This window comes from Polypterus senegalus, chromosome 2 (assembly GCF_016835505.1).
Source record: "Polypterus senegalus isolate Bchr_013 chromosome 2, ASM1683550v1, whole genome shotgun sequence".
NCBI classification, from domain to species: Eukaryota; Metazoa; Chordata; class Cladistia; order Polypteriformes; family Polypteridae; genus Polypterus; species Polypterus senegalus.
The window spans coordinates 160,068,379-160,085,054 of NC_053155.1; the positions used below are offsets into that span (position 1 = coordinate 160,068,379).

Below are 16,676 nucleotides of genomic sequence, written 5' to 3' on the forward strand. Positions count from 1 at the left end.
TCATTGTGTAGATTAGACCACACCACCACCATTAGACTCACCACAAGTTGCACCTTCCAGATAAAGGAGCAGTTACAGTAATCCCTCGCTATATCACACTTTGACTTTTGCGGCTTCACTCTATTGCGGATTTTAGATGTAAGCATAACTAAATATATAATGCGGAGTTTTTGCTGCTTTGCGGGTTTCTGCGGACAATTTGCTTCTGGTAAATGCTTCCTCTGTTGGTTTGCCCAGTTGATTTTATACAAGGGACACTATTGGCAAATGACTGAGAAGCTACCCAATCAGAGCATGCAGTTAAGTTCCTGTGTGCTGATTGGCTCAGCGACGGAGAGCCGAATTCGATTCCACTGCGTTAACCAGGAAGTCTCGTCTCGCTCATTCAGCATCAACATGTTTCGCTGTGTAAAGAGTTAACTGCTTCAGGAGCCGTGCCCAGGCGCCAACGAAATATGCTAACGATTGCCGAAAAGGTAAAAGTTTTGGATATGTTGAAGTAAGGGAACAGCTACACCGCTGCAGGACGCCATTACAGCATCAATGAGTCCACAATTCTTTTTATTTAAAAAGGAGGAAAAGAGTATAAGATCTATGGCCGCAGTGTCCTTTAACCAGGGCGGAAAACGAGTTGTAAGTGGATGTAATAAGGCAGTAGTCTGGATGGAATCTGCTTTAGGGATTTGGATTGAAGACTGCCGGAAGGAGAACAACGGCAGTGCTACACAGTTGCCTGAAGAGGCTCCTTTAGAAGAGCTGTAATGCTCTCCTTTGTTATGCAGTAAAATTAAACTCATCGTTATCAGACAAGTCGTCGTGTCATTGTTGGTGAGTACCCATAACTAATTTTCTCCGTACTTAGTACATGTACGTACGTTTATTGTAACTGTATGCACATTTTATACACTTTTTCTTGCATTGTAGGTATTTATTGCCAGTGGCCTGTCTATCTTAATGGCTATAACATATGTGATATTGGAGACGCTCTACAGTATCATTAAATTAACATTTTGGTTTTATGTACAGCATTTACATGTTATAGATTTTTCACTTATTTTTATATTACCTAATAAATTACAATATGTTTAAAACTGTATTACATCTATACTAATAAAAGACAAAGCCCTCACTGACTCACTCACTCACTGACTCATCACTAATTCTCCAACTTCCCGTGTAGGTAGAAGGCTGAAATTTGGCAGGCTCATTCCTTACAGCTTACTTGCAAAAGTTGGGCAGGTTTCATTTCGAAATTCTACGCGTAATGGTCATAACTGGAACTTATTTTTTCGTCCATATACTATAATAGACTTCTGCTCGATGCCCGTGGGAGGCGTAACAGCTGGGAACCTTCAATGCATGTACACTGAGCGGCTCACATGAAATGACGCAGTGCACAGACAAAAAGCAACAGTTCCAAAGAGTGCTGAACAAAAACCGAATGTTTATTGATGCAGTAAGAAACGAATCGATGAATGAAACCTCTTATCTTTACAACGATTGACAAACATGGAATGTAACTTGAACACAACACATCCTACAAATACGAACCTGATTGAAAGAAATAATGATAATCAAATCCTTGATGACAGCAACACTCATAACACTCACAAAACAATTACTGTATATTGACAATCATGTTACGTTATTTTTAAAATGTTCCCTTTTCTTTTTCATAACTTCTTTAACACACTAGTTCTCCTCTGCGAAGCGCGGGTATATATATATATATATATATGTATATATATACCCCGATCTACATACTCTCAAACAGACAAACCACATGCCGTGGCGCAATGGTAGAGGCTTTGCCTCTAGCGCAGACGTCCGAGGTTTGATTCCCGAGAGGGTGCACTGAGTATGTACGCGCTTCGATTCATTTTACCCTCGCATCCCCTTGGTTTGAGACGTATGAAAAAATATGCGGTTAACGCAGAAAGACAGATCACCAATTGAAGCTTTATGAATAATGGATACAAAGCGCATTCCTAAGACTGATCGGAGGCAAGTTTCATTTCAAAAGACTACACGACGGAAGTCTTGATAAAAGCGTGGTTTTGTGCAAACTGTCCAAATACGAACCTGATTGATAGAAATTATAATCAAATCCTTGATGACAGCAACACTCATAACGGTCACAAAACTATTACATTCACAATCATGTTACGTTATTTTTAAAATGTTTCCTTTTCTTAGCACAAGCACAGCTGAGAAGCTTTGATGCATGTACTCCATAACACGTTAAAAAAAATAATGCATTTAATCACACTTTCAATTCCAAGCAAAGGGGAACTTTTGTCAATGCATGATTTCCTGGTACATTGATTACATTGATGTACACATCAGAGCTACAAAAATGTTAGAGTTGGAATAAAGCGCGTTCCTACGACTGATCGGAGGAAAATTTCATTTCAAAAGACTACCCGACGGAAGCCTTGATAAAAGCATGGTTTTGTGCACACTGAAAAGCAAGCAAAATTAGATGCATTACAGAAAGTGGACTTTGTGGCTCTTACTGGGGATCATTGGACTTCCGTGACCGTTAGTAATTCTAATTACATCTAATTACAAAATGTTCAATGATCACACTGTTTTAGCCTAATGTACAAAATAATTTTGGCTAAGGTTACTCAGAGATTAAAGGTGAAGCTGGTCAACTTACCTTTTATGTTTCTGCCTTATTTTTTAAGAAGAAAAACTGCACTTTATGTTGAAATTTTTGTTATTATTATTTAAAGACAATACCATTCTGAAAATGTACTTAAAGTACTTAAAATATCCTTTATTTTTAAATCTGCCCAATTTTAGCCAGGGATGATATTTTTGTTTCTGCTTAGAATTGAAATGCAGTTTAAAAGCATTTTTTTTTAGAAATTAAAAGAGCTTGAGTTTACAATATTCATGTCCATGTCTATTATTTGATTCTGTCGCCCACTAAAACCTTTTTAAATTAAAAAAAAAACATTTTGCGATTTGGGGCAAATTTTTATGTGATTACATTTGATTAATCAAGATTAATTATTACACAGCCTCTAATTAATTAGATTAATTTTTTTAATCGAGTCCCACCCCTAATATATATATATATATGTATATGTAGATTTGTATATATATATGTGTGTATATACAGTATATATGTAGATATGTATATGTATATATGTATATATATATGTGTGTGTGTGTGTATATATATATGTGTATTTACAAAGTATATATATGTATATATTTGTATGTATATATTTGTATATGTGTATATATATGTATGTATATGTATATATATATATATGTGTGTATATATATATGTTTATATGTGTGTGCGTGTGTGTGTGTGTGTATATATATATACTGCTCAAAAGAATTAAAGGAACACTTTTTAATCAGAGTATAGCATAAAGTCAATGAAACTTATGGGATATTAATCTGGTCAGTTAAGTAGCAGAGGGGGTTGTTAATCAGTTTCAGCTGCTGTGGTGTTAATGAAATTAACAACAGATGCACTAGAGGGGCAACAATGAGATGACCCCAAAACAGGAATGGTTTAACAGGTGGAGGCCACTGACATTTTTCCCTCCTCATCTTTTCTGTTTCTTCACTAGTTTTGCATTTGGCTACAGTCAGTGTCACTACTGGTAGCATGAGGCGATACCTGGACCCTACAGAGGTTGCACAGGTAGTCCAACTTCTCCAGGATGGCACATCAATACGTGTCATTGCCAGAAGGTTTGCTGTGTCTCTCTGCACAGTCTCAAGGGCATGGAGGAGATTCTAGGAGACAAGCAGTTACTCTAGGAGAGCTGGAGAGGGCCATAGAAGGTCCATAACCCATCAGCAGGACCAGTATCTGCTCCTTTGGGCAAGGAGGAACCGGATGAGCACTGCCAGAGCCCTACAAAATGACCTCCAGCAGGCCACTGGTGTGAATGTCTCTGACCAAACAACCAGAAAGACTTCATGAGGGTGACCCAAGGGCCCCATGTCCTCTAATGCAGCATGCAGCTCGATTGGCATTCGCCATAGAATACCAGAATTGGCAGATGCACCACTGGTGCCCTGTGCTTTTTACAGATGAGAGCAGGTTCACCCTGAGCACGTGACAGAAGTGAAGGGGTCTGGAGAAGCCATGGAGAACATTATGCTGCCTGTAACATCATTCAGCATGAGCAGTTTAGTGGTGGGTTAATGATTGTCTGGGGAGGCATATCCATGGAGGGTCACACAGACCGCTACAGGCTTGACAAAGGCACCTTGGCTGCCATTAGGTATTAGGATGAAATCCTTGGATCAATTGTCAGACCCTATGCTGGTACAGTGGCTCCTGGTGCACGACAATTCCTGGCCTCATGTGGTGAGAGTATGCAGGCAGTTCCTGGAGGATGAAGGAACTGATACCATTGATTGGCCACCACACTTTCCTGACCTAAATCCAATAGAACACCTCTGGGACATTATGTTTTGGTCCATCCAATGCCATTAGGTTGCACCTCAGACTGTCCAGGAGCTCAGTGATGCTCTGGTCCAGATCTGGGAGGAGATCCCCCACAACACCATCTGTCATCTCATTAGAAGCATGCGCTGATGTTGTCAGGCATGTATACAAGAACACAGGGGCCATACAAAGTGCTGCTTACAATTTTGAGTTGCTGCAATTAAATTTTGGCAAAATGGACTAACCTGCCACATAATTTTGACACTCTGATTTTTGGGGCGTCTTTGAATTCAGGGCTCTGTAGGTTGATCATTTTCATTTCCATCAAACGATGTGGCATCCTTTCGTTCCTAACACATTACCCAGTCTATATCAGTATAGATATCCAGGAGGATTTCTTTTTCCCATTGAGATCTGATGTGTTTTCAAAGTGTTCCTTTAATTTTTTTGAGCAGTTTATATATATATGCCAGCAACACTCATGACAATGACAACACAATTACATTGTCAATCATGTTACATTATTATTAAAATGTTTCCTTTTCTTTTTCATTACTTCTTTAACACACTACTTCTCCGCTGCGAAGTGTGGGTATTTTGCTAGTATTGAATAAAACTCCTCAATGATATACGATATGTATTTTTGTGAGTAGTGTACAAACAGTGTGTTTACATACATAATTTCAACGAATCTCACCTAATAACTAAGAGAATATAAAGGGTTTATGTCGTATAACTGTGTGGGGAGTGTTTATAAACAGTGTGGGAGAGTGTATAAGGGCTTAAAATATATAAAAATAACCATACAAACATATGGTTTCTACTTCGTGGATTTTCACCTATCGCGGGGGGTTCTGGAACGCAACCGCCACGACTGAGGAGGGATTACTGTTTACACAATTCAATAGAAACCCCTTGACTATAGACAGGAGATCTCCATTTAACTAATTATGTGACCTCTAAAAGCAACTGTCTGCACCATTGATGATTTAGGTTTTAGGTGTGTTGTAATAAAGTGAGTAAAAACTTATGTGATCAATTATTTTGTGTTTCATATTTGTTATTAATTCAGATCATTTTGCAGAGATTTGTTTTCAGTTTTACATTAGAGTCTTTTTCTGTTAATTGCTGAAAAAAAAAGTTATACAGTACCCACTGTGATTCAAATTTGTATAAAAATAAAGTGAAAACATCCAAGAGGTGAATACTTTGCATAGTCACAGTATATACAGTACTATCATGGTTTTCTCATTCTGTAAGATGTCAGCACTGCTACATCCCAGTCTCAATAATTTCATGAGGGTCAGAAGGAGATCTGTAAGAAGCAAGAATCATACACTGGTGAAAGGAAACCATGCCTCCAGCAAACTTTACTTCTACAGGCATGGTCATGTAATGTGTTGATTAAGTTAGCAGTTTAAAACAGGCACAAAAGAAAATCAATACAAAATAAATGATAAAATATTGAGGACATTTATAAATCAATGTAGGAAAAATGATAATGAATGAATTACACATTCAATGATCAAGAAAATGAAAGCGCACACTCTTGACACAAATCTGCATGGTAAAAAAATGAAAAAGAGAAAAAACTATACTCCACTGACAAAATTGTTGACATTTGTAACACATGCAGGAGTTTATACAAATTAACAAAATACAAGTGACAATATATGTGTACTTTGCATTGGCCTGCTGTTTTTACCATGAGTGGTTCCTATCTTAGGACAAAAGCTTCTCCACAACATTATAATGGAAACAGTAGTTACCAAAACTGGATGAAATGGCAATGTAAGATTTGGACTTGCTTTGAGTTGCACAGCTCATTTATGTAAGTTAAAGTAAGGGCAAGATTTTGCAGATTTTTCATATCCATTCAAAAATCTAAATTTACCATTTTATTTTATTAAGTTGTTACCTTTGAATATACACTGATATTCTACTCTACATTAAATACACACTGTCTTTCAGTATTAAAGATTAATAAGATTGAATCTCTGGTCAAATACATATTTGGTACATATTAAAGTCAATTTATTTTCAAGTGAGTTTTATTTATTCTTCAATGGTTATCCATGTACATGGCTGCCAAAAAAATGTAACTTTATTTCAAAAATGTGTGCACTGATAAATGAGAAAGGACTTATGATGTTTCAGAGAGAATGTGATGCACAAAATAAAGAAAAGATGTCCACTTCAATGCACAGATATCCTGACCTGTATTTGGGGAAGCTGCAGATTGTTTAATTGATGTCTTTCTTTGTCTTTTAATGAACGTCCTCTTGTTGACTATGGAATACCATTTGTCCCAAAACGAAAAAAATAAATGGCAAATACAAAATAAATCATCACATGAAAAAGTACATTAACATATTATATGTATAATGTTTCGTTATTTTATTTTGGTTCAATAATTTAGTGCCTTACATTTAATTACTGCTTGGTATGATATATAATGGCATAATGGTATTCCGCAATGGTCTTAAAACAGGATCCAAATACTGTAGCATAAGGGGACTTTCTAAGAGAATTTATTTGGGATGCTTAAGAGTGGTAGCAAGGTGCCTTATGAAAATGAACAAATTAACAAAATCAGCATGTATCTGCATTTTAAAAAGCATAACTGTAATATCACCAGAGTATGAATTTACTGTATATTTAAATTCTAATTTGTATACCTATGAAGAATCAACTATTGTCACCTATTCAGCTTGTTAGGTGCTTGAGAATTGCTAATTAGTTCTAAAGAAGGCTTGTATTAAACAAGCTTTTAAGGAAATGGATCAGTTCTCTGTGCAAATAATCAACCTTTTGTTTTAACTAAGGTGTAAATTGTTATAAATGGAGTAGAAAATTTCAACTGTGTCTATTTTAATGGATTGGTAATGTTGTGATTTGTTAGTGAACCTTCATATTTTACAGACGTGTCTTCAGAAGCTGTGCTGAAACTCTTTGGTGAGTTTTTTTTTAGTTTTTGCAAGATGTCTGGTTATGACAGAATGCTGCGTACACTTGGAAGGAGCCTCATGGAATTCATTGAAAATCTAGATGCTCTTCATAGCTATCTTGCCCTCTCATATCAGGTAAATTGCATACTGATATTCAAATGGCTGATTTTGTTAAAATGTGTTGAGCAGTATTAGAAAACAAAAAACAAATGGAAATATAATTTGTATTTTACAGTTAATTAAACCTCAGTTTAACATGCTGACCCACCATAATTTGCTACTGAATTAAAAGGAAGAAAAGTGAAAGCTAGCAAATGAATATTTTAAATTAACAGGCTTACTGGATTGTAAAGTGTATTCAATTTCTGCAATAAACCATTAAAATAGGAATAGTTCTACCCTTGAAATCTGAGGAGTTGAAATATATCAAATTATCTGAGATCATAAATAGAAGAATAATTCCTTTAGCACTGAAATATTGTTACCTTCATACAGTGCATCTGGAAAGTATTCACAGCGCATCACTTTTTCCACATTTTGTTATGTTACAGCCTTATTCCAAAATGGATTAAATTCATTTTTACCTAAGAATTCTACACACAACACCCCATAATGACAACGTGGAAAAGGTTTACCTGAGATTTTTGCAAATTTATTAAAAATAAAAAAACTGAGAAATCACGTGTACATAAGTGTTCATAGCCTTTGCCATGAAGCTCAAAATTGAGCTCAGGTGCATCCTGTTTCCCCTGATCATCCTTGAGATGTTTCTGCAGCTTAATTTGAGTCCACCTGTGGTAAATTCAGTTGATTGGACATGATTTGGAAAGGCACACACCTGTCTATATAAGGTCCCACAGTTGACAGTTCATGTCAGAGCACAAACCAAGCATGAAGTCAAAGGAATTGTCTGTAGACCTCCGAGACAGGATTGTCTCGAGGCACAAATCTGGGGAAGGTTACAGAAAAATTTCTGCTGCTTTGAAGGTCCCAATGAGCACAGTGGCCTCCATCATCCGTAAGTGGAGGAAGTTCTAAACCACCAGCACTCTTCCTAGAGCTGGCCTGCCATCTAAACTGAGCGATCGGGGGAGAAGGGCCTTAGTCAGGGAGGTGACCAAGAACCCAATGGTCACTCTGTCAGAGCTCCAGAGGTCCTCTGTGAAGAGAGGAGAACCTTCCAGAAGGACAATCATCTCTGCAGCAATCCACCAATCAGTCCTGTATGGCAGAGTAGCCAGATGGAAGCCTCTCCTTAGTAAAAGGCACATGGCAGCCCACCTGGAGTTTGCCAAAAGGCACCTGAAGGACTCTCAGACCATAAGAAAGAAAATTCTCTGGTCTGATGAGAAAAAGATTGAACTCTTTGATGTGAATGCCAGGCATCACGTTTGGAGGAAACCAAGCACTGCTCATCTCCAGGCCAATACCATCCCTACTTTGAAGCATGGAGGAGGCAGCATCATGCAGTGGGGATGTTTTACAGCGGCAGGAACTGGGAGACTAGTCAGGATAAAGGGAAAAATTAATGCAGCAATGTACAGAGACATCCTGGATGAAAACCTGCTCCAGAGCGCTCTTGACCTCAGACTGGGGCGACGGTTCATCTTTCAGCAGGACAACGACCCTAAGCACACTGCCAAGATATCAAAGGAGTGGCTTCAGGACAAATCTGTGAATGTCCTCGAGTGGCCCAGCCAGAGCCCAGACTTGAATCCAATTGAACATCTCTGGAGAGATCTTAAAATGGCTGTGCACCGACGCTTCCCATCTAACCTGATGGAGCTTGAGAGGTGCTGCAAAGAGGAATGGGTGAAACTGGCCAAGGATAGGTGTGCCAAGCTTGTGACATCATATTCAAAAAGACTTGAGGCTGTAATTGCTGCCAAAGGTGCATCGACAAAGTATTGAGCAAAGGCTGTGAATACTTATGTACATGTGATTTCTCAGTTTTTTTATTTTTAATAAATTTGCAAAAACCCCAAGTAAACTTTTTTCACGTTGTCATTATGGGCCCAGTGTTGTGTGTAGAATTCTGAGGAAAATAATGAATTTAATCCATTTTGGAGTAAGGTCGTAACATAACAAAATGTGGAAAAAGTGAATACTTTCCAGATGCACTGTACATATACAATCATTTTTTACCTCACCTAAATCACAGAGCTGTTGTAAAAAGTAAGCAAAGTTAACACAATTTTGCAGGTTGCTCTAACCAAGTGTTTCTATTGTAACTATGCCAGTATGTCTAACGCAGAAATAAGGAGCTCTTATCCTAAACACAAAAGATTGAAATAAAATCAGACACACATTGTTGAATGGACTTTACACTGTAGGACAGTGTGAGGATACACAAAGTAATCTACTGTATATTGTATTAAGTTCTGATAGCAGGATAACTAATGGCAGTATCAAGTTGTAATTCCTTCACATAGATTTAACACAGCAATAAACTAGGAGACAAATGCTGGAAGGAATTACAACCTAATAAAATCTGCTTCCAATTTATATGGAGACACTGCTTTATAAGGTAGCTCACTTTTATTCTGTGAAAAATACACTCTGTAAAGAAATCCCATTTTTCATTAAAGGTGACATTTATGGTTAACTTTGGGTTATAGCTGTCTTTTGCTAAAAATATCTATCACAAAAATTTATTTTCTGATTCATTTGCAGTAGGAAAAGTGGAAATAACCATGCAAGCACATTGGCAGGGTAGAGAAATCCAGCATGGTCTGAAAATGGCATGTTTATTCTTGTACTCTACAGTATACTGTATACCCTGAGCTAGCCATGGTACTGGAGTTATTAGACATACTCACAGCCTGTGGAGTCTATTTGTTTTCATTATTTTAAGCCACTTTGTGCTGTGAGGCCTTTATTAGAACTTTATTTGTTTTTTCTTCTTTTATTTATGGCAGCTCTTATTGGGCTTAAAAAATAAGAAATCTGACAAACAAGAGGAGACCATTCAGTCCAACAAGCCCATTTGTTTAGCTAATAGCTAAGCTATCCCAATATCTCATCCAGATTTTTCTTAAAGGTTATCAAAGTTGCTTCAGCTACATGCCTCAGAAGTTTGTTTCAGAGTCCCACAACTCTTTGTGTAAAGATGTACTTCCTGGCATCAGTTTTAAATGCACTTCCCCTTAATTTCCACTGATGTCCTCAAGTATGTGATTCGCCCTTAAACTGAAAGAATGTTGCTGGCTCCACTTTGAGAATTTTAAATACCTAGATTAGGTCCCCATGCAGTCTCCTTTGCTTGCGATTAAACAGGTTTAATCTTCTGAGTATGTCAGAGTTGGGCATGCCCTTAAGTCCTGGGACAGCTTTTAGTGCTGCTATGTCTTTCTTGTACCGTGGTGACCAGAACTGCACACACTACCCCAGATGCAGTCTTATTATTATATTATTATATAGTTTTAGCATAATGTTCCTTGACTTCAGTTCAACAGTTTTTGTGATATAACCTAACATTTTATTTTCCTTTTTAATTACTTCTGTGCATTGTTTAGTCGATGAAAATGTTGCATCAATATAAACCCCTAAATCATTTTCAGAGGTTGCTCCCTGTATTACAGTGTCTTTCATCTTGTATTTATAATTGATGTTCCTTTTGCCTACATGTTGCACAGTTTTGAAGGATGTCCAGGTCATTTTGAATTATTTTTGCTGCCTCATCAGTCTCTGACATATCTCCAATTTTAGTGCCATCTGCAAATTTAACAAGTTTACTAACTACACCAGAATCAACATCATTAATATAAATCACAAAAAGTAATGGTCCAAGAACAGACCCCTTAGGGACTCCAATGATGACCTTGCTCCATATGGAGCATTCTCCTCTTCATTGTGCTTTTTGTCTCCTGCCAGTTAACTAACTAGATCAGTGTTTCCCAACCTCGGTCCTGGGGGGCACACTGTGGCTGCAGGTTTTTGTTCCAACCAGCTTCTGTTTTTAATTGGACTCCTGGGCTAAATAAGTGATGTGTTATTTCCCAAGTTCTGTGCTTTAAGAACAATATAAAAATTACAAAACTAAGTTTGGTAAAAATATATATATATATATATATATATATATATATATATATATATACCAAGCAGTTATATGGTGGGAATGTATTTTTATCTTTTTAAAAATATTTTCATCTTGATTTTCATTCTACTTTTCTAGGTGTTCTAATTGTTTAATTAATCCATTATTTAGTAATTAGTGGGTATGATGCAAAAGTAGTTGCAGCCTTTGATTATTCAGTGTTGTTTGCCAGCGTGTCTGCTCTGCTTATTTTTAATTATCATTAATAAGATACAAAGGGGAAAACTGCACAGAGAAAGGGCAAAATATAATGAAATCAACAAAAGAGAGTTAATGATTTAAATCTATAACAAAAGCAGACATATTTCTTTTCTGAATGTAGAATAAAAGAAAAATAATACCAGCTAATTAAATGAGATCAATGCTATCAGGTGTTGTCACTGATTAGTAATCTGGCTGGAACAAAAACCTGCAGCCACAGTGTGCCCCCAGGACCGATGTTGGGAAACACTAAACTAGAGATCTAGTTTTATAGGTTACATCTAATGCCTACTGCTTCTAGTGTCAGAATTAATCTTTGATGTGAGACTGTATCAAATGCTTTTTGAAAGTCTAGGGAAACTATGGTGTACGGTTTGATTTTTGTCAACTATACCAGTTGCTTCTTCAAAAAAATTTAAAAGATTGGTTTGGCAGAATCTTCCTCTCATAAACCCATGCTGGCTACTATTTAGAATATTATTTTAAGTAATTTTCTAATTTATTACTTATAGTTTCCATAATTTTGCATAGCACAGATGTAAGATTAATTAGTTTGTAATTACTAGGATCCATTTTGTCACCCTCCTTGAAGAGTTGAATCACATTTGCAACTTTCCAGTCCTCAGGTACATCTACTTTCTGAAGTGACTGCTGAAATATGCCTAATAAGGATTTATACATGACATCCATCAGGTCCAGGGTTTCAATATGCCATTGGATCACAGACTTTTCACAGACAATCTTACAAAGAGGAAACAGTATATGCAGTTGGGCACAAATGTGAAATGTGAATTTCCCTTTGAGGATTAATAACGTATCTATCTACTATCTATCTATCTATCTATCTATCTATCTATCTATCTATCTATCTATCAAATGTCTGACCCATTAACCCTTAATACTGTTGCACCATAAGTACATATCCTTTCACCATACTCTTCTCACTTTATACAAATGACTGTACCTCTACCGATTTATCTGTGAAATTTCTTATATTTGCGGATGACATAACATTAATAGGACTCAACAATGATGAGTTCATATACAGACAAGAGGAAGAAAATCTGCCATAATAATTTGGACCTTAACATTAAAAAATCTCAGTAGATAATCACAGATTTCAGGAAATAGTCACCTGCTCAGTTATCACTTGCTATAAATGGCTTAGCCATCAGAATGAAAGAATCATTTTGAGTTTCCTGGCACTGTGCTATCAAAAAACCTTAAATGGATCAATAATATCACATGCATTAAGAAAGCCAATCAAAAAATGTTCTTTTTGCATCAGCTGAGGAAATTCAGTCTCACTCAAGCAATATTTGTCCAATTCTACACAGCCATCATTGAGTCCATTGTGACCCCATCTATAACTATCTAGTTTGGTGCTGCCTCTGTTCACGCTAAGGCCAATCTACAACACATTATTAAAGCCCATGAAAGGATCATAGACTATAACATACTGCACATTAAAGTCCTATATGAGTCCAGGGTAAGGAAGAGGGTCACACAGATCATTTCTGATCTGTCTCACTGAGGGCATCAACTGTTCCAAAGACTTCTTTCTGGCAAATGTGTTTGTACAGTGAAAGTTAAAACAACATGTCACCTAAAGTTTTTTCCACATTTCCACATAAGTTATCCTTACTAATCAGGGCTGAGGTTCTACTTAGTATCTATATATACCTGCACACTAGACTGCCTGGACATTTTAATCCTACTATCTCTATATTTTTTGTATCAACCTTGTATGCTGCATTGTACTTTATCAGTTTACCTTCTTATATTAATCTTTTTGTATTCAGTGCTGTCCTTGTATGTTGCACCAATACTATCAAGACAAATTTCTAGTACACATTACTGTACTGTGCCAAAAGAGATAATTCTGATTATGATTAGTCTTCAATATATTGAAGGTTTGAAGGCAATCTGAATCCTATATTTTAAAATCTATAAACTCATAATTTGTTTTTACTTCTGCATGAGACATTTCACTTGTTTCTTCCTTTATAAATACTTGGGTGGAATATTTGTTCAGTTCATTTGCTATTTCCTTCTCATTTTTAACGATTACTCCATTTGTGGCCATAAGGTTTTTAAAATTCTCTTTTACCTTTTTTCCCAGCAGTAGTACTGAAAAAATTGCTTGCTGTTCATTTTGGCTTCTATGACAATTTTTGTTCTAGTGACTCCTTTGACATATATCAAATGCTTTTTTGATCTCTTGCTGTAGTTTCCAGTATTCCTCTATGACAGAATTATCTGGCTTTTTAAAAATTTTCTTGCATTTTCTTGTGATCTTTTCAGTTTTACTTTCTTAATTGTACTCCTATTTATCCATTTTGGCCAATTGTTTTAGTTTTTTTTTCTCTATTTGGAATAAATTTATTTTGATCCTGTATCAGAAGATCTCTGAAATGACACTGTCATTTATTGTTGCTGAATTTTTGCTTTTCCATTTGATATTTTGTAGATACTTCCTTGTCCCCATAAAGTCTTCATTTTGATGTACATTTCTGTGTTTTCAAAGATTATCTCAAATTTGACCATATTGTGATCACTATTGCTTAAAGTATCAGTAACGTCTGCTCTTATTCCTCTGTCTTTAATGTTTGAAAAGATGAGATCTAGACATGCATCACCAAGTGCTGAGCTTGAGACAAACTGGGTGAAAAACAGTCATTTGACATCTGCACCATTTCAGTTTCCACTTTAGTTTTTCCCAATAGGTGCTTCTCAATCAATGTTCATCCATCCATCCATTTTCCAACCTGCTGAATCCAAACACAGGGTCACGGAGGTCTGCTGAAGCCAATCCCAGCCAACACAGGGCACAAGGCAGGAACAAATCCCGGGCAGGGCGCCAACCCACCGCAGGACACACACACGCACCAAGCAGACACTAGGGCCAATTTCAGAATCGCCAATCCACCTAACCTGCATGTCTCTGGACTGTGGGAGGAAACTGGAGGAAAGTTAAACTCACCCTTGTAAGCTGTGATCTAAACTTTCACATTAAACAGCCTCATTGGAAGGAAAAACCCTGCACACATTTGCAGTTACTTATGGAGATATCTCCAGCCCTTCTATACTATCCTTGCAGGGTGTCCTGCATCTGTTCTGGTGTTTGCTCCCAATGAGTTGAGACCTTTTATGGGAGGCACCCAGATCAATCTCGCTACATGCTCAAACCATCTCAACTGTGTCCTCCCACTCCAGAATAGCAGAGATTGCAGACAAGCTCCTTGCATTCAGCAATGTAGAGTAGGCTTAGAAAACCTGCACAGAAATATAAATTCAGCCACTTGTACTTTCAGTGTAATTCTTTTATTCATTATCCATTGGTGACCATAGGTTAGGATGGATATTAGATTGAAAGCTAACTCTTGAGTCTAGCTTCTGGTTTAAAACTTGACCACAGTCTGGTACAATGTTTGTAAAACTTATACCACTGCTTAGATTGTTTGATCAATCATACAATCAATACTTCTTTTACGTATCAGCAAATGTGATAGACCTTATGCATTATCTTTTTCATGTACATTTTGCAAACTTTTTTCCACAAATAAAAATGTAATATATTATTGTACAAATCTGCAGAATATGTAGTTATCTATGTAGAATAAAATCCAATGTGTCTGTTTTACTTAAAATTGACAGATTTCTAGCATTTTACAATACTAATAATGCAGCAAAATGTATTCTTATTAACTGATTTGTTTTTGAGATAAAGAAATATGTTTAAAATTAATATATTAACTTAAGATCACTACTGAAAATGTCTATTCTCTGTACAGTTCAGAGGATTATTATGCTGTAAGATATAGGTAAATGGAATTTTTGGGGGGCGAGCTCACTTGAAAATGCACACTTTTTGGACTTGAGTAACAGCAATTGGTGCTGCAGTTTTGTGTGTGTGGTTGTTAGGCACCTGAGGCACAGAGGCTAATAGGTTCATTATTGCCACATGTAAAGGGTAAAGTGAAATTCTTACTTGGATTTGTGAATCAACATGTAACATGTCACCATAGTCCAGCACCTTGATCAGTGAGTATTACTACTTTACCTTCAAACATATTCCTTCCTTATCTTAAATAACTACCTTAACAGTATTATAATTAGAGAAGATGGATCAGTCTATTTCAGCATCACTAATGCTCATATATATTTACTATTTATATAACAATTGGTTTCCCTGCTGCCTTCTAATGTGCTGAGGAACGTTTCATTCAGCATGCAGAATGACCCCATGACATCACTGTGGCCATCATATCAAGTCAAGTGGCTTTGTTTTATTTTACCACTATATCTATAAATACTTGTTGTACCACATATGCTAAAAACGAAAAACATTTCAAGGGTTGTACTTACTTCTTCACATGACTGCAATTAATAAAACTTCATTAAATAACATTTTCTATAGTTCTTTTAAAGTAGGCTTTAATCTGTTATTAAATAAATCAGAATGAGATTTGAATGTTCTTAAGATCCATCCATGCATTTATCCATTTTCAAACCCACTGATCCTGACCAGGGTCTTAGGGAAGCTGGAGCCCATTCAAGTAATCATTTGGTGCAAAGAAGGAACAACCCGTTGACAGGGCACCAGTCCGCTGCAGCGTGAACACCCTTACACTTAAACATACACTAGGGACAATCTAGCTACACCAGTTCACCTAACCTGCATGTTAGAACTATGGAAGTAAACCAGAGCACTTTGAGGAAATTCACATGGACATGCAGGGAGCACCAGGGACTCTCCTTGTTGGGAGGTAGCAGCACCACCATTGTACTACCATGCCATCCTGTTCTTAAGATTTCTAGACAAGTTTGCATTTTTGTTTAAGAAAAGTATACTCTGAAATCCTATTAAACATAAAAAACACAGGCTGTTTATGAGATATTTCAGTCTGTCATTTTCGTAACAGCACGGAAATAACCTTATTTGGTGTTTAAAAGTATAGTCTTTTTTTCCAGTGTTGCAGGTAAATGTTCCATTTTTATTCTG

At 36.6% G+C, this 16,676-nt stretch overlaps 1 protein-coding gene across 1 annotated transcript in view; it reads left to right on the forward strand.

Moving 5' to 3' along the window:
• Positions 1-16,676, forward strand: part of gucy1b2 (guanylate cyclase 1, soluble, beta 2) — a 73,414-nt gene that overhangs the window by 24,571 nt on the left and 32,167 nt on the right. The window contains exon 7 of the mRNA XM_039746282.1: positions 7,349-7,509. Coding sequence (XP_039602216.1) covers positions 7,349-7,509 — 161 coding nt within the window. The remainder of the gene's footprint in view (positions 1-7,348; positions 7,510-16,676) is intronic.